We start from the raw sequence: 20000 nt of genomic DNA, 5'->3' as shown, positions 1-20000 counted from the left end.
AATAACTTTTACTAAAAGAGTGGTTTGGAAGTCCTGCCACCCACAGGTATACCAAGAAACCAGAAAAATCAGAGCATCAAAGAAAAACTAAAAAAACTGGAGAACCATTGAGAAATATCTGGGGACTAATAAAATAAAGAAATAAAAATATGTTTAATAGTAGGACTAACTTGGCTTGTCAGATATTATATATATGCTCAATATAAGATGTGTGCATTTCTTTATAAAAGTTACTCAAAATGAAGAAAATAATTGGTCTTTACTCCCCTAATTAAAATTGTTATGTTGAGTGCCTATGTTATATATAAACTTTCCACGTGTTTTTGTACAGGAAAAGCATAAGCAGGAGTTAGAAGACATGAGGAAAGCTGGACATGAAGCCTTGAGTATTATTGTTGAAGAATTCAAGGTAAATGAGTTGCCAAGATAACACAATTTCTAAATTATATTGTTGTAATAGTATATAATAAGTGCACTACAGGCAGCCTTTTTGGTACTGATTGTGCTGGTTGCTCAATGTCTTTCACTTTAAGTCTGTCTTTTCTCTTGCTTCCAATTTAGACTGTTTAGCCTGAAATTTTGCATGGCATGTTTTCTCATTTTGCACTTTGGGAAACTTAAGATAAACTTAAAACGTGAAAAAAACAAAAATGCTCGGTTAATTGTGGTAAACTTTTGGTTTGAGTTTGCTGCAGAAAAGCAGCATCACAGAGCAATTCAGCAGGTTTTTATTTACACGGCACTAAGTGAAGAAGTTAAATATGAAATAAGGTTGAATCTCTAATTCTTCTCTCATGTTGTTCCTAGTTCCTCCCAGCTGATAAGATGAAAGTACTGGATCTTGCCATGGAGGATAAATCTGTGTCTTTTGTACTGTTATGGAAACTTTCTAGTAAGAAATGCGCAGAGGACAAAACCTGAACCACGTTAGGAGAAGGAGTAGGTAAAGCTAAGAATACTAATTAGACTTAAGGAGGTAAAGAAGATCTGGCAGGGAAAAAAACAACCCTGATAATGGGAAATGGAAAAGAAGACTATTTTTGAAAATGAGAAGGGAGATATAAGACCTGGCAGGCAACTGTGAGCTGGGAACACAAATTTGACAGTGTAGTTATTGAAGGGGAAATTCAAACTGTAACTGTTCAACAATGGTAATTCATGCCCAAGGAATGATCTGGCATAGAGGGCAGGAAGACCCAACTGCAGAATGGTTTAAACTTGCTGGAAGCAGGATTGCCAGAGACAGCGGGAGTGAGGTTTCCCTTGGTAATGAGATATGAAATGTCACAGCATCGTCTTGTTAGCAGTCCATCCTAAAATGTGAGTGCTCGGGCCACAGTCAACAGAGCTGGCACTGGGGGATGAACTGAACACAAGGCTAAGGTGCCCCATGCCAGTGCTTCATGATTGATGCTGGTGCAAATGTGTATAAGGAATTGTCTCATATTATATCTTTGCAGACTCCTTGTAGAGCTGCTTATGGAGGTAGGACTGTCCAATCCATTGTTCATTACATCTTTTTACACTTAAGCACAAATTTGCCTCAAGGGGTGTAATGAAATTTTTCCAATGTTATTAGGGTTGGAATGGAACTGACAAGGTAAGAAGAATAGGATTGAAGTTGGGTCTTGGGATTCAGGTAATAAGCTGAAAGCCTGAGTCTAAGGCCTGCTGGTTAAGAAGCCTGCAATACTTTGTGGGTGAATGTAGGCAGGTTGGTTGGTTTGGTTTTAGGAAATACCTGAAACTTACTTGTGATGTATGCTTCTTTCTGGTGGTCTCAGGATCTGCAGCTCAAGGAGAACTGTCTGTGCCAGATTCCAAGTCTGCTGCAAAATTTGGGATCTTAATATTGTGCAAAATTGGGTTTTTAGTTAGATTCTGTGGGGCTCGTAGACTGTTCCTTATATGTAAGGCAGGCTACTAAATTCCAGGTCTGAGAAAGCACCACTCTGGAGGAGACCTGATGATGCTTTTAGGACCCTCTGCTTGAAGGCAGCCCATGTCATAGGCTGCAAAAAAGTATAAAGTAATTCTAGTCATCGTACATGTTTGCAACGATTCATAATAAGAAAGTATTTTAATAATTTTGCTAATAACTGTTAGTAGTATTCTAGCTAATATCAAAATTGGACTCCCTGTAGAAATAAGTCTGTCTCATCAATACAACTTACACTAATTTAAAGGGAACCTATCCAGAAAAAAGTTTCCATTCCTGAGAAAAGCTCAGCATGGCCACTGGTGATGTCCCATTTCTCCATACCTCCTTCATTTCACTTCTGGAGGAGAATTACTGTTTCTTTTCCCTTACTGCTTTGAGAACCACTTTGCAATAGAAGTTCTCAAATGGGAATTTTCTTTGGACTGTCTCACTTTGGATGGGCCACTGAACATAACGTATATCAGTACTTTTCATTTCTGTTTTGTGCCAGATGCATATAAACTAGCTTGCTGTTTCTGTGTGAAATTATATTTTGAAAAACCTGGTGAGCTATTGGTAATTCCTGTACTTATGTTTCCTTCTTTGTATTTCTGAAAATATAAACAAACTGTGAAATGCAACAATTTTATAGTATGGAGCGAAAAATTTAAATATTTTCTAGATACAATTTTTTCACCATTTTAATGCCTTATGTGAGCTAAAGGAGAATTTTGCATGGATGATGTTGTCTAAGGAATCATTTTTTCAGGTATTGTTGGGTAAAAGAATATACTCGTGCCACATTGATTTTTGGAAAATATTTTATGAGTCTACAGCAGCTGGGAAGATCTGATATGCCATCTAGAAAAGATGATCTGTGTTTATCGGTTTCTATGATTTGGCACAGAAGATTAGGGATTTAATTGAATACTAATACTGTGATTCTAATTAATATTTATATTTAGCATATTATTTCTCATCAGATGTTTATAGTCAAGTTATATAAAGGCATTCTTTAATATCAGGGAACCATGGCATGAACATACTTCCCACAAGCTTACCTGTTGCCTCATGTGGTTAGTTGGCATATTTTTGTCAATGAGATCACAGTACTCTGAGAATTGACATCAGATGTACCAGCCTCCGAATAAAATACTGTAGCCAACCTTCTATGCAAACAAGCAGTGTGTTATTTTTCAGGGTAGCAGGAAAACTGGGAAAAAAAAAAAAAAAGGTTACTAGGTTTAAACAAAAAATCTTATTTTGTTTTTTTATAGCTTAAATGCCTTTCTAGTAACCCTTTACTGTGTACTTAAACAAAAAGTTATAACAGTGAATCAACAGAGTTCAGTGAAGGCAAAAACTGTTCTGTAGTTTTGTTTGAAAAAATAATCTCATAGATTCTTGTAAAACATTAATTCATGGTTAATATTTCAATATGGAACAGGGTTAAGATTTTTTTTTCTTAAGTAAATGAATCAGATGTGGTTTTGTAATTATAAAAGTAGTATTTTACATTTTGGGGACTTCTTAACTACTCATACCTTTAGGAATTTTATACCTGTCAGACATGTTGGCAGTTAGTAGTCAGATAAACAAATGAGGAGTCTTACATATAGCATTTTTTTAAGAATGTAAAGTAAATCTGATTAGTCCTTTTAGTGAAATACAGAATTGTGAAATTCACTGACCCTTTTAATTCACTTATGATTGGCCATGTTAATTTTGTGCTGAAATATATCTTCTTTAGGATTTAAATTGTTACACTAACGCATATCATTTATATGCAGAAATTATTTCCATTTTCAGTGGATGTTGTAAGTACTATCTAATTAATCCTCAAATTACCTTGAGTGTGGAAATTCACTTAAACGTCTACTGAGTTGTTTAAAAGGCATAGGAAGGAAAATCTTTCTTACAATGAAATTGTCCTGTTTTGCATTCCTTGGGCTTTAATAAAACAAAGTGATGCAGATTATTCCAATCAAGTGCTTGCTTGTGACCCAAATTAGGTTTTGTTGCAGTTATGACTGTTGGAATTGTGACTAATCCTATATGGTGCCAGCCGATCATAATTATGGAATGCCACTCCCAGCACAGTTGTAGCATCAGTGAATGTCATGCACAACATTTGTGTGTGTGTGTGTTTTAAGGATAGCTATGTAAAAATATGAACCGTTCATCAGTAGCCCCAGAAAATAATCCCCACAATCCCTCAAGATCAAATCCTCTAAATTAGGTATCGAAACTCTGGGTTGAACAACAATGGAAAGGAGTTGACTGCTTGTCTTTTCTGTATTGCTGGCACAGGTAAGTCTTCAAACTGGTAGATTTGTGAAAGTGCCTTTCTTTTGGCATACAAGGAACAGAGAGTTGCCATTTTTTCACTTCTATCTACAAGGTCACCAACTTAGTAACCAAAAGATCACATATTTTTTACATTGAGGGCTAATTGTTACTCCTTGCAGACTTACTGCAGCAGTCTTTTTGTTGTTGTATCTTTCTATGCTTGAAAATGGGTTACACTTTCTGATAATCGCTCTCCTGTATTTGGGGGAACCACTTGTTGTAGAAGGGACAATATTTCTCCACGTTGATCTTGCATTAGTATGTTGTCCCCAGGCAGGCCAGGCACTCAAGTTGAAGACCAAACCCTTTCAATTCCTACCCTTGGTTGTGACAACAACCCTTGTTGACTGGTCCTTTTTAATATGGCAAGTGTTGAACGGAGCTTACAGACGTCAAATATTATATGATCTAATTTCAAGGACCTGAATATACCAAAGCCCTTAGAATTATTGCAGTTGTCTATGGCATATTAGCTTGCCAAATGTGCTGGGTAATCTGTAAACAGAGACCATTAGACACTTTGTAGCACAAACCCTCAAAAACTTTGGCCATTGTTAAGCATCTCACATTCTTATCTTCCTTTCATGAAATAAACCATCCAACACAGTCATGAAATTTGTATTAAAAAAATGGGGAAACAAATAAAAAATTAACTTAGTGTTCTGTGTAGGCCATTTCCCCTTTTTATGTTTACCTATTTTATTTTAATTTCTGTCTTTCATGTCATTTTTTTTTAAGCTTTTATCCCTGGTAATTAACTATAGTAAAGAAAAGTAAATGTAGATCTTGGAAATAATGCTTGTGGGATCATGCCATATTTTAAGATATTTACCTCAAGCAACATAAGGATTTTTCTTCTGCTTGTTTAATCAAGCTTTTGTTCCAAAATTTTCATAGTTCTGTAAATAGACGAGTTAAGATTTTTAATCTGTTTTGTTTATATTTCTCACCATATAAAATATCCTTTAATGTAAGGTTTAAGGAATATGAGGTTACAGGCAGGTGTATTTATTTGATGGTATTTATTGACTTAGATTATTTTATGCAATTATTAGTCTTTTAGAAGCCTTGTGTGTTTCCTTTTATGGAAATTAACTTCAACATCCTTTCCAGCCGTTCCTACACTGACAGGTTTGTCTGTCAGTTTTCAGTGTTAGGTAGTTGGGTTTTTTTTCAGCTTTCCAGAATTTAAGAACAAACCGATTTGCAAAGTACAAAATATGTGGAGGCCATCAAGCTGTCTTTCAAAAACATTTGTGTCAATAATAGACCTCTGAACTGAAAGGTTACCTCCTAATAAACAAAGGAAAGTTTAAAAGACTTAATTACAAAAGATGTTAATTTAGAATCAGGATATCTTTTTTTAGACATAGTTTATCCCTAGTGGGGAGGGTAAACTCTTGAAATGTGGCCAGTTCTCAGCTCTTTAAAACACCAGCTTAGCTTATTAAGTTTCCAAATCGACATGCTGGCTCAAAAAGGCCTGACACATGAATAAAAGGATAAATTAAAAAATTGTTGCAAGGGCTTGTATTTCCATTCCAGCTTTTATACTTGTCCATGTCTATGTTGCACTAGAATTCAAGTGGGCCTTGAATATAATACAGTATTGGGTTTTGTCCTGAAGAGCTGATGGCTAGAAAAGGAGAGATTCCTTGTCATTTTTACAGTTTAGGAGACTCACGTGCAACAGTGGTGCTAATGCAGAAATCTTTCTGTGAAATTCTATGATAAAAGCAAGGCACAATCAGGTCTCAATCTTCCGAAGATCTGGCTGTCAAAAATACGTTGTTATTATTGATTAAAGCATCTCAATATTTAAAAGTAACTAAAAATTAGAAGGTATCTCTCCCTCCATTTTTAGTAAGGGTGACCTTTTATATGTCGTTCTGACTATAGGACAGTAAATACCGTCTTAAATGTTGTAATAATTGAAGGGTTTGATTAAAAGTGACTTTGCAGTTTGTTTCTGGCAGGAGTCTGGGAGAACAGTGTTTTGTGGAAAATAAATTAAACCTCACATACCAGTAAAACCGAGATACCTAGATAAACTGGGCGTAGTATTCAAACTGTAAGTAGTAGATCATTACTGGTATACCAAAATCAGTTGAAAATGAAACTGAAGTTGTTATACCACTTTATTATAAACATGCCCTATTCTTGTATTTGTTTCAAATGTCTTTTACATTGTGTCTTTGGAACACCTGACTAAAAAACAGGTCATGCCGTAAACAAAACAGTGGTTAGTGAAACCGTGCAGCTTCTTCATACCTTGTTGCACACCTAAATGTGTTGTTGACCTTTTGCAAAGAATAACTTGTGAGGAAATACTTTTTGATTTGATACGTAAAATTTCACAGCACAAGCTTTTTTTAAAGCTTTGGTAGCACACTATGAGTGTAAACAATTCAGGAAATTAAACTCATTGGTTTATTTCATTTAGAACCTACTTCATTGTAAATTGCAAGTTGTCTCTGACTTAAGCAGGAGTTTAATTGCTTTCATTTTGGTTAATATTCACTTGTAAAAACAAAAACAAAACCAAAAACATTTATTCCATAGTACCTAAATGGATGTGTTCCATTTTCACTTAGAGAGGCTTACCTAAAAATAGCCTGATCATGAACATATGCAGTGTCTTGGGCTGAAGTGGGTAAGGTGGATTCTGTTGAAAAAGAAGTTTTCAAAAATTTCTAAATAGTTTTATTTATAAAGTATGTGTACTAGCTAGTAACATAGTTACAACACAACCAGTCAAATAGTACATTTTATTGAGTTAATGTATCTTCTCCAAGGGTCAGGAAAGAATTTTGATTGTGTCCTCTGCTCTGCTCTATAATTCAACAATTGGTTAATTATAGTTTGTCCTTAAATAAAGCAATAGAAATTAAGGAATGGTGGAGACAGGATGCTGAATTAGATGAATCACTGTCTAGTGCTACGAAGCATGGAAGTTCTTACATACTATTGCTGAAATCAATGCTCGTATTTAATATGTTTGAAGTAGTATGGTAGTGTTACTAGGTAACTATTTTTAAAGATAACTTGTTTTGGACATCCTGACTCAGCAGTTCTGAGGTAAAGATGATGCTTCTTATACTGACTTGTATTTAGTTATTTAAGGAAGTTAATGATGCTTGAGCACGGGAAAGAAACCAAAGAGGATATTCTTTTTGGAGTGACTATGGGTTTTGATGCAGTGCTTTTAAATAACATTACAGAACATTATGGAGCAGCCTGTACATCATGATGCACGTTACATACCGATGTTTCATGTGAGTTTGTTTAACATTCTCAAACAATGCTACCCATCTAAGAAGCCTGTTTTTTGCACAGATTGGAAGTGCTTTTATATTGTTTTTCAGAAGAGATGAGAGAGGATAGTAAACCCAGGTTTTTTTTTCCTCTTTTTTTTTTTTTTTTTTTTTTTTTTGTCTGACTACTTTTTAAATCTCTCCTATAAAAAGATGACATTGAGAGAAAGAAGAGATTTGCCAATTTATGAGTGTTAGGGAACTTGGGATGAATTTGGGGATAGCAGTCTATATTTTGGCTATGTAATTCAAGAAGAATTCTTATAAATTCTAGCTTTTTGCCATGCAATAAATCCTGTTCTGGGCAAGCAGTTGTGGTTTCTATTGTCAGTAGAATGAAGACAATATGCACTAGGGTTGCAGAAATAGGTTTGTATTAAAAATGGGCTGGAATGTCTGAGCTATGGTTTTGGTGAAACCATAATCATTGCAATTTTGCCTTTCGAAGGATGAGGACAAGTTTTGTAAAGCAACTAATACTCTATACATAACAAAACACAGTATAAAATTTTGTGATCATTTTTATTTTCTAACCTTCGAGCTTTTCTTTCTCAGATTGGATGCAGTACAGATTTTCAGTCTCTAGTCTGTATGCAGTGATGCAGTTCTCTATTGTTCCCACCATCCATGTAGTGTGCTGTTAATTATATTTCAGGACTACTTAATTCTTTGACCATTGCTAAAGCATATAATAGAGTAATTAAGATGTGTATTCCCTTAATTAATAATATCCTGAAATGATAATGGATGAAGTTCTTATTATAATGTTTGGATATTGTTCCAACTCAGGGTCTTCCAAAATTATTCTGATGTATGAAACTTGAAGCTAAAGTTTGTTCTTTATCTGAGCTTAAAGTGGGGTTTGGACTAATTTAGTTAAGTTTTATTTTGTTTTGGTAAAATTCCCATTTATAAATTCAAGATGGATTCACATTTAATCTTTCTGCAAACTAATTTTAAAAATTTTTGTACTGTTATTTAGATGTGTGAAGGTTTTGGTAATGGTTTGAGGAAATAATAGTTTCTGTGATTTTTATTACCTGTCATGTATAAAACTAAAATGGATATAAAGAGACTTTAGAGAACTTGTTCTTAAGGGTTTTCATTCTCTTTTGTTCCAGGCATTTTTGGTTAGTGGAAGAAAAGTAGGCTCAATTCTCTGATAGCATTTTTGGGTTAGGAGAATGATTAGAAAGTAGGGAGGAAGCAGTATTTCTTGAATTGTTTGGAAGTTTTCTGATAGTTTAACATTCAGACGAAGACTTGCTTTGCTGTCATTGTCATCCTATAAGTCCTGTTATTTGAAGCATCCATTTGGAGTAGCCACAATTTGTATAGATACTGTTAAATGTGACCATACGTGTTACTCTTTAGCTTTCCCATTAACGATGTGAATTTGTTCTTTAAAAGCCTCCCCAAAGTTGTTCATGTCCAGAAACAATGAAGAGAAAACCTAAGAGAGTTTGGAGTATAATGTGCATTGGGAAAATGCATTATTTCCAAGTGGCAAAATAGCAAGTGCAAGACAGAACTTCTCCCAAATGTATTCTAACATTTAAACTACCTTATCATACAATTAAACTGTATAGTTTACAGACACCAGAATGTGTTCCACCCAACTCCGCTGCAAGATTCTACAAAATTTTAGGACATTCTAGAATTCTGCCATTATTTTGTTACTCCTTGTGCTGCACAGGCAGCTTTACTAACAAGAATCCAGAGATAGAGATACTAGAATAAGAGCTATAATCAACAAATCTTTGAAATTTTAGAACTGAGAAAATTTAGCTTAGCTGTAGTGGTTCAAGAGCCGTTGCTCTATTCTCTGGGGAAAGAAAATCAGGACTGAGGCAGTGTGCGGACTCCTAATTTTTCTTTTTGCTTAAATTCCACTGGTTTTAGTCCTGATAAGATGAGAGGGGCATATATGATTTCTTTCATTTGTTTTTGAAAAGAGGAAAATACAACTGTACATCAAACTAATCCATCTGATACCGGATAGATTTTGGAAGGGGACCTAAAGATTTGCTGTTCCATATCTGACTCTGATAGTTTCTTGTCGCTTCTTTGAGTCATCTTAATTCCTATTCTGAAACCGGGTATACCGAGCTAGGTAAAGTGTTAAAATATGAGGTATTTTATTCTTGTCCCATTATTATTTTTTATTTTTTTTTACCAGATAAAACCCACTGGGTACCATAAGTCAATGTAATTTTTTGAAGTAGTTCTGGGTTTTGAGGAATTAGTTTATAGACGTGTTAATTTGGCACCTTTTTCTTCCCCTAACAACTTTCTCAATGCTACTTTCTACTCTGATTTTCTTTTTCTGATCTACAAGCCAAAACAGCTATAGAATAATGTCTGAGGCTTAAAACTTGACCAGATTTTCGCTTTGATTAGCTAATGCCATGTTGAAAATGAATTACAACTGAACCAAACCTAATAAAACAATGTCAGTGTAGACATTAATTCTTGGGTTTGTCAGTTAATGGCTTTTTTTGTCCAGTTTAGTAATGGCAAATGTGTAGTATGAGACATGGGGAAGAAGGAGATGATAAAAGGCCATTTATATATCTTTGTCTGATTACTTGAAGCTGTGGTGATATGTTTTCAGGAGTCAGAGGAAAGATGTTCTCATTCTTATTTTATTGTACTTAAATATAGTTTGATTATTTAGCACATAAGCCTTGTAAATTCTGGCTTTGTTTGATTAGTGGATATGCATCAGTTCAAGTGGTGATGTACCTGCAATCATCACTATGGTTATACAGCCAATATAGTGGCTGCAGTTTGTTCTTATATTCATGCATTGTTTTGTATTTTAATTTCAAGCAAACTGCTTTAAGTATTTGTTTATTTAAAGTACCACGGTCTTTTAAACTATTCCCTAATCCAACAACTTACATAAAGAGTGGGGAGGCAGATTTTTGAAAGCCTTGGAAATTGCAAATGGGAAAAGAAGATCTAGTAACTGCCTGAAAAAGATGACTGTTTATTTGGCTTGCAGTAAAGACCTTAAGCAACCTCACTTTTGGTTAAAGGCAGATGTAGTTAGGGCTGGTGAAGTGTGTGTGTTGAGGAAGGAAGGGGGGGAAAAGTAAACAAAGAAGGCAAGAAGCAGTAAGTACTAGTTGATAAATGTAAAGAAATCCTGAAAATCTGAACCCACTGCTTTCTTTACGAATATAACAAGTGTAGACTGAGGCAACAAATGTGACAGGAGTGTAAAAACAGATCTGCATCAATACTTACGCCTCTTGCCGTCACAGTCCTGAAGCTGGCTGTTGGTACAGCGTGACCCCTGCCACCCTGTGCCAAGGAAGTTCCCTACACAATATACAGAAGGAGAAATGAATTACCAAGGGCACCAAGGGCATATTGAAATCCTACCCTTTGACGCCCTGCAACAGATGCCATAGGCTATGTTCTGCTGTAACCTTGCTTGAAATGATTCAGCGAGCTATTAAAAGGAGACTGCTTCAAGAATACCGGCTTGATATTAGGTCCATGGCCACAGATTTATGAAACATCAGCCCACCAGGATAATTGCATAATTAATTAAGGAGGAAAGAGGTGTTGCAGCAGTGATAAGCAGTTGCCCAGAACAGCAATTGGTCAAAAGACTTTCAGTATCATTTTACTGAAGGAAATATGTAAGTCTAAGAGTTAGACATGCCTATCATCAAGTAGCAGAATGTATGTTTTAGTTTTGTAAATTAATTATTTAGTAATTTAGGTTTTTTTAAATAAGTAATTTCAGTAGTTGATTATCTTGATTATCTTGAAATTTGCAAAAGATTTGGATAGATATCATGCATCTCTGCTGTATTTACCCAATCCAGAAACCTTAAATGGTGGTTGTCATCAGACAAAGAAGAAAATGAGGTCATTTTTGAACTCTGTGTTCTCTTTTTTTTTTTTTTTCTTCCTTTTTTTATAGTCTTGGAAAGACATTGCTTTATGACATCTTTATGTTCATATTTACTTTTTATAGTCAGCTGGAGCCAGGCAGATGTAGGATATATGCAATGAACATAGTAGTGTCCTAGGCAACAACTGCACGCTAGGTTAGAATTAAAGGAAATTGTCAAGTTTGGCTTTTATTATATTTTTTAAATTATCTTATTTCTCATAATATATTAAATATGGGAATGATTTCAATGATAAATGAAGAATAATGAAAGACTTAATTTAAAGGGGCAAGATCCATTTGTCTAGTCCTGTCAGTTCTCTGACACTTCTCTGTTCGTTTTTCAGAAGTGATAGAAGTGCCATATCTGACAGTGCTGACAATTACGATCAGTCCTAGGCATAAAAATTTTCTCATGAGAATAAAAATATTCTGCACTTTAAAATAAATCAGAGCTCAGCATTCTGCTTTGATTGTAAGCAATCTTAAAACCATAAGGTTCTGAAAATTTTCAGATTCCTCTTGAAAGGGGAAATCTTATTTTCCTAATAGTTATTGCTATTTCAAGGTATTACATGACACACCTCATCTTCTTTTAAGTGACTTGAAAAGATTTGTGCCTTGGCATAAGTAATTTCTTCTGTATTTTAGAGGCTTGTTTGACTAGCTGATATGCTGAAATATGTCCATAGAAAATAAAGACTTTTGTCTGGACATTTTTTTTATGGCACAAGATGGAAGCTCTCTCTGAAGTACTGTGCCCACATAGGAGGATTTTTCTGTCTCCTTGCTTGGCCCACTAGTGGAATAGTCAAATACAGGATCAATTCTGTGGTACTATTTAACCTGTATTAGTAGTGCGTATGATAGAAAAGGAAGGCTTTTGTTTCTGAGTGTGGAATTTTACGTATTTTTCTGAAGAAAATAATAAAAGAAAATAAATTGAAAATTTAGCAACCTCTGCATGACATCTAATGAATAATAATTATTTCCTGAAAAACTGAAAGTTTTTTATACCATTTAATAGGAATTTGACAGTCACTAGTCAAGTTTGCATAGCAAAGTGCATAAAGTGACTCAGCCCTTGGCCTGAGAAAGAAGCTATTTGACAAAAGGCATTGCAACTTAATGGCCATTTTGTTAGTGTTTTCCCTAAGATGGGAATGTGATTTTTTTCTTTTTTATACCAGTTACATGAAACGATTCTTGCCACAACAGTGTAGACAAAAAAAACCCCACCATACTCCAGTACAGACAATTTTTGCCAGTGATTCATGGCAATTCTAGGTTATACACAAAAGGATTTAGTGTATGAAGTTTCACTTACAGAAGTTATACTTTGAGAGTTAAGTTTTTGTGATTGCCTGATTTATATCAATAAAATTACTAAATTTAGTTGGAAGGAAATTTGCTTTTTTGGAGGTAAACTTATGGCTAGCTAAACCCTCTGCAAACACCAGTAGATATATTCTTACACTTTGATTAACGTATACGTTGTCATTTTTACGTTTTAAATCTCTGAACCTGTGCTGAAAGCTACTACCATGCTATAGCATTAATGAAGAGCACTGATTTTGGCGTAAGAGGCTAATTAGTGGAAAATTTGGAAAGGTAGTTTAAAAATTTTCAGACAAATCTTTTTTTTTTAATACATTTTTGGGGTTTTTTAGAAGTATTCAAAATTGTATTTAATGTGTTATATTCCATGAAGTATGTATATCTCTGAAATAGATTGTTTGAAAGATGGGATTTTTTTTTCCTTTGTCTGTATTTGGGCCAAAGGTCTGTTTTCTGTAAAACTTACGTCTGTTTTAACTTACACAGTAATTTCAACTACTTCACTGTATTGATTACTAGTTAAAAATAGTTTGCTACATTGTGTATAAATAGCCCAAAGAATATTTGGAAGGTGACATATATAATATATAATATGAGGGGGAAAAGACCTGAATAGCATGAGTTAAGTAAATCCTGCATTAAAATACCATCGTTGTTTAAAGAAGCCTGAGTGTAATATGGTTTTTCACATATCTTAAGATTTTTATTTTTTTTTTGTGTGTGTTCAGATGCTGGAAATTCTGCAGAGTTTAGTCAAGTGCATGTGAATACACACATGTGCATGCACACATGCTCTCACACAGAGAGTTCCTAATTTTGGCATCTTTTCGTTACTGTTTTGGTAGTTTGACTTTCCACACTTTGACTTCCACTGCTTCACATTTGAGTGTGAACTTCCGGGGGGGGGGGGCGGGGGGGGGGGGGGGGGGGGGGCAGGATGTTCTTTTATGTTTTAAATTACTCAGAATTTCCATCTGCTTTTACTTGACTTGTGGTTGTGAAGATCATGCTTGGCCCATGGGATCTTACACTGTGCCGAGAGGATGTGGAGTTTTGTCAGCCAGGGAAATATGTCTGGCTGCCTTTTCTTTTTCTCTCCTTTTTTTTCCTTTTTTTTCTCTTTTTTTTTTTTTTTTTTTTTTCAGCAGCTTTCATATGCTCCTCTTCTTGTGTGGTCCCTCACTAAACTGACTATATTTTACAGAAATTCTCTCCCTATCTTCTGTGTGCTGCTGTCTTTTAAGCAGACTGTGTATAAGAAATCTGAGATCCAAAAAATTTTAGTCCTGACTGAAAACAAGGTAGTGTTACATAGAAAGGTACTTTAATAGTTGCACATTCCAAATTTATAACAGCATTCCACATTCTGGTTATACACAAGTACTAGTAGATGCAGTTACCAATAAACATCCCAGTTATATCTTTGTTGAATATTTTGTGCTTTCTTTTTGCAGGCACTGCTACAATCTACAGTTCAACAGCAAGAAGCAGCTATTGAAAAACAGTATATACTAGCAATTGAAAAACATTCTCACAAATGTGAAGAACTTCTTAATGTTCAGGTATTAATGTGCACATGCCAAAAAAATTTTCATGATTTTCTTTTAGTTTCAACTTCTTTGTTTTATAAAAATATTAATATATATTATCACCAAAAAAATAATATTTCACCTTGTGTCCTAAGGATAACAGTGAACACAAGTACTTAAAAATGCAAAACAAACAATGACTCTTCATCTGTTGGGATCAAAGGTCTTTTATAACATTTTAACTTGCTTAGAACAGTTTTAGGAAGAGTGTAGCACTGAGAAAAGTCTCAGAGCAATTCAACACTTACTTCTTTAACAGCTGCCATTTTCTGCAGTCTCACAGAAAACTCACAATTTTTTTTTTAGTTTACGTAGTTAAGTGTAGGATTTTATTTTATGGGATTTGCACAATTTTTTTGTCCAAATTTTTTCATGCTTCTTAGGCGGTAGACACAAGTATCTGTTGTCCAAACCTATTTTTATTTCATAAAAATTTGACATAGAAAATATAAAACTAGCTATGAGGAATTACATAACATTCAGAAAAAAAATATATAAATAGGCCTACGTTGGTTCATTTAACATGACAATGAGTAAAAGCACACTGCATAGCAAGTATTTGGAATCCCATGAATTACTGATGAGTATCTGAACAGCGTAAATCTGGTTTGTTATTGAAAATATCTTTGTTTGACTCAGTTACAGCTCTTGGATCAAAATAATAATGAACATTAGTATGTTTGTTTTTTTTAAAGAAAGCTAATTTGTTAACAGCTTCCTGGAGTTGTTTACATTGCAATTAACAGTATTAAGTTGCCTTTTTAAGTACTGTTAGCAACAATTCTATTAAAAATACAAAGGATAATAGTTTATTTAATTTTCTTGGTGTATATTAGAGCTAAATACATCAAAAGTCCACTTGAAGTATTTCACCATTTCCAAAAGTGTTTTATGATCATTTCACTGTTCTGACCATATCAACTAACACTTTAGCGCAAACATATTAAATATATAAACATCTGTATGAACAGGATGAAGGAAAGATGTAATAGTTTGGAGAAATCATTTCCACCATGAATGAACTGTTTATTGCACAGAACTACAGTTATTTAATACTTACCATAAAGTTCTGCCTAAAAAGCAAGTAAAAATTAAATTTAACAAAATGTTTTGTGTTTCTGAAATCAACATGTTGTTTATTGACTTGGTACCATTTTCTGAACGTTAAAAAATAGTGAATCTCATGAAATCTGGAAGCATTATGGGAAGATTTTTGAGGATATACTTTCAGATTGAGCAAAAATACTGCTCGCGTGATCTGTGACATTTGCATCACAAACCAAAAGGTGGGGACAGAAATGTGAAAACATGTTTGAGAGATTCAGATTTACCTGGGGAGAACCCAGGTTCGTAAGGGACCTATTCTCAGTTGTAGGACAGAAGAGTACTTACGACATAAGACAGTGCCCAGTTCACATCACGTCTACATTTAACACAATTGAACCCACCATTTGGATCCCAGAAAAGGTTTACATTTTGTTCACAAACATCTGAGTCATTTGTCAGTCAAGGTTTATCAGCTTTAATTGTAACAGATAACTGGGATTTTGAAGCCTAATAAGTAGACAAGTGGGAGTGTTTATGGTAGAACTACCAGGTTTAATAAAACGGATTTATACTGGCAAATTTTGTTCACTCATAAATCTTTGTGGGAATCTGAGAAATGTGTAGTATGTTTTTATTCTTTTTGAGTACATCTATTCTTAAATGTATGCCTTGGTGTTTTAACTTTTTGGTTTTGTTCAAATTATTTTATTCTGTAATAACAGTTGAGATTGCTGAAATGTTTGCTAATGATTGTACACCAAGTTGATTGATGTTCTGTGTTACGGGATTGTACATGCATATCCACCTTTACATGGAAAGTTATAAGTATATCACTGTATTTTTTTTTTTTTTGTGGCAGTAGTCACACAGTGCAAGTATGTTCTGTATATGAACATAGCTTTTTGTTGTTGTTGTTCTCTTCCATTATTCTTGTCTTACAAGCAGTATTTTACCTGCAAACTTTTAAAGCCATGTAAAACTTTGTCAACCCACATAATTTTCTCTCCTCATTTGCCATTCCTTCTAAATTTTCTGCTGTTTTATTTCAAGTTCCACAAAATCAAGATTATCTCATAGAATAACTCTCATGCTTTATCCTAATTCCATTTCCCCCCTAAATTTCCATACCCCTCCCTCCCAAAAATGTCTCTTTGAGAAGTAACGGCTGTTTTTCTCTGCTAAAATACAAAGACAATACAGCTTAAAAATCAGAAACTTAAATGTACTGTATGAAAATAAATACTGAAAAACATGATCAACAAATTTTTGGATAGATTACTCAGAAAATGAAGGGACATATAACAGGAAGTTAATAAATGTCCTTCAGTATAGTCAGGTATTGGTCAGTGCTAGAAGTGAGATGCCACAATGGCTAGAACAATATGTATCTTGTGAAGTATGAATATTAAAAAAATCCTCAAGCAAAACCCAAAACCAACTCACACATCAGAATAAAATGTATCTCTGTAAGATTACTGACAAATTTAGATCATAGTTCTACCTTCTTTGCTAGCTTTTACTGATCTTTTATGATAAATGAGGCATGAGAGAGGTCTACAGGCAATGCATACTTTGGTTTAATAGGTATATATAATTTAAATTCATTGTATCTCATACATTTGGAGAAATACGGTTTCATCTCTGAGACTGTATAACTAAGCAATTGCCTGGGCTGGATGCTTGATGCAGAGGCAGGCTATTTGTTTATTTATGGCAATATTCTGCTGTCCATACCTCAGTATGTGGAATAGAGTGTCTTTCAGCCATCTTTATTTTCCAGCGTTTGAATCAAAGTAGGTTTTTCTTTTGAACATAGAGGAGGCATAGAGACTGAGTAACTTTAAAAAGCACAGACGATAAAAGGCACCATGAAAAGATGGAGTAAGCAAGCTTCTGTTATTTAAAAATATTTACCATGTAGGACTAGGATATTCTAAGGAATTTTCTTGTTAAGGTTGCTAGACCATGAGCATGGTAGTGTAAGAGGAATGACTAGTTTCACTGGAAGTCCTAGAAATGATGACGTATCACAAATTTCTCACTATTCAGAGTTGGTGTTAAAAATGTAAACTATATTGAGGTTGATTTTTGTATTCTCTTTAAAACAGTCAATGATCTGTGTGTTAAGGTAAAGTAAAATCTTAAATACCTGCAGCAAATCACTTTGCATTTATGAGAAATCATTTTCCCTCTACTTATCTTGCACTTTTCTTTCCTTACCTTGATGGTCTCCTTCAGTGTGAAACGCGTTCTTGCATAGGGAGGGATTAAAGCATATTTGAAGTGAGGCTCAGATTACACATTTCCATTTCTAAATTACAACTTGATACCTCTTTTTCTCTATGTCTTCCTGAGGAAACAGTATAAATCAGAGACATACAACTGGATATCCTGTGTAGTGTTTTCATGCTTGGATATAGCTAAGGGAGATGTCTTTTTACTGTGGTCCTTAGTTATGTTAGTCTGCCTATTTTCTGTTTTGATTCACATAAAAGATTAATAAAGACAGACAAGGAATAGAAGTCTTTATTTCTGGAGTTCAATTGCATGCATATTCCTTTCCTAGGCTGGACTTCTTTTCTCCTACTCAGTAAATCCTTAAGGATGTGCCTTAAGGATGTGTGGCCTGCGGTTTTCCTTTGTATAGAGTACGTTATGTTGAAATTTTTGCCATAGTTTAAGAAGCCAGTGGAGCTGCTAGTGTAATTGCTGAGACAGAACAGTACTGGAAGTGTCACACAAAAAAATCAAAGAACTCCATTAAATGCTTCCTCTGCACTTTTGTATGTTGATACTTGTCGTGATGATTTTATGTGAAGCTATGAAACAAGCCTTGCATTTGTAGATGCAACAACACTTGAAATAAGTAGTGTTAGTCGCATGTCCTTAATTCTTTTTCTACTTTGCTTTATCGTGGTATTGGCTGTCATTTGTATGATAAATAGTAGTTGAAAATCTGTTGGATGGTGCATGAAATCTTGTGCCCTTTTTTGAAACACTCTCAGAGAGGTACTGATTTAGCTTCAATTTGAAAACATTTTGCTGAAAGGTCAGTCAGAATAGAAGTTCCATTTGCTAGAACTCATTTTTTTAAGTTCTAAGAACAGCTTGTGGACAAGCAGAAAGCTGATGTGACAATGGTAGTGAGCTGCAGGAATGTGACAGATACCTTCTCCAGTATTTGGATGATGCATTTTGTTTTGCATAGCCTTCTGTGAAGAGTCCCAGTAAACTCCCCCAAAAAATCCTAAAATGTCAAGTGTAAAAAGTACTTGTCTTGTATTAGCAAGTCATTCTTTATATGCTAGACAAAGTGTTTCTTTCATTCAGCAACTTAATTCTGCAGTCAGGAAGTATAAGTTTCTACTATTTCAAATCTTGGTTTTATATCTACTCATTATGTGCACCATGTTTCTATAACAGTGCTTATTTTATGAATTTTGATTATTTATTTCCCCTCCCTTTGTAAACAAAATAGGTTCTATTTTTTTCCCATCTAATGTTAGTAATTGTGAAATCTCTTTAATGCCTGATCTGGAAGGGAGCATATGCAGACTAGATTCTTAGAGAATTCTGAATATTTGGTTTTTTAGGACACATTAGCCAATTTTTGCAGTAAGACCAGTAGGTACTTGAATAACCCTGAAGACAAGACTTGCAGACTGAAAAAACGAAGGCTGAAGTTGACATAACCTTTCTGGTTCATTAATTCCAACTAAGATAGGTTTGGAAATTCTTGAGAGTATTTAACATGTTCTCTTCTTTAGACGTTTCCTCTCAGTTCTCAGAAATCTTGCAGTTTGCTGCTGTGGGAATAATTGTTTATTCATTCCCTCCAAAATGAAGTACTTCCTGTCACTCATTCCCATTATGTTTTCATCAAATTCACTTTGCACCTGACTTCTGTCATCCTTAAACATAGTTCATCTAGATGTGTCTTTTCAGGTTTGCTGCTCTTCTGCCAAGAGTAAAGTTAGACTCAGAACTTCTTTATTCTCTGGTAGTTCCTGGTTATGTAAAGTTGAAAAAAAGTATTTATTAGAATCCTGTTTTCAATTTGACTTATTTATTCCTAACTTCATAATACCTCCTTGATTTCTGCATGTATAGAAAGAATTGGAGTAAAAAGATCAAGAATCAGCTCTTCCTGTGCTGGGAAGGCTTGTTTGTTTGTTTGTTTGTTTTCCTTAAGTCCTGAAAAGGTTTGATTTATCATCACTCTGTGTTTTGATTTTGTATGTGTTGTCTTTGTATCCAGTATTGCTTAGCATTTACATCCCAAAAGAAAAGTTACATTGCTAAGACCCAAAAAGGCATATCTTTTTTTTTAAAAAAAAATAAAAATGTAAATACTTACCAGCGTCTTCTAACTGCATTTGAATCTGCCCACTATCACAGGGTAGTTGAAAGATAATTTTGCAGTCCCTTTGCACTGTTAATCCAGCCAGGATACTTTCAGAGTCTCAACCAAAAATCCTATTTGGAAATTGCATTTGCTTCCGTGGATTTGTCAAGTTCCAGTTGAACATAGC

The 20000-nt window shown here is 34.4% G+C and overlaps 1 protein-coding gene across 8 annotated transcripts in view; it reads left to right on the top strand.

Annotated features, from left to right (window-relative positions):
- CCDC91 (coiled-coil domain containing 91) overlaps positions 1 to 20000 on the top strand; it is a 166222-nt gene that overhangs the window by 89648 nt on the left and 56574 nt on the right. For all 8 annotated transcript variants that reach the window (XM_080392391.1, XM_080392387.1, XM_080392390.1 and 5 more), the window contains 2 exons: positions 332 to 409; positions 14287 to 14394. In XM_080392391.1, coding sequence (XP_080248517.1) covers positions 332 to 409; positions 14287 to 14394 — 186 coding nt within the window. The remainder of the gene's footprint in view (positions 1 to 331; positions 410 to 14286; positions 14395 to 20000) is intronic.

This window comes from Falco punctatus (genome assembly GCF_963210335.1).
Source record: "Falco punctatus genome assembly, chromosome: 6".
NCBI lineage: Eukaryota > Metazoa > Chordata > Aves > Falconiformes > Falconidae > Falco > Falco punctatus.
The sequence above is the reverse complement of the archived record's forward strand: the minus strand, read 5'-3'. Positions and strand labels throughout refer to the sequence as shown.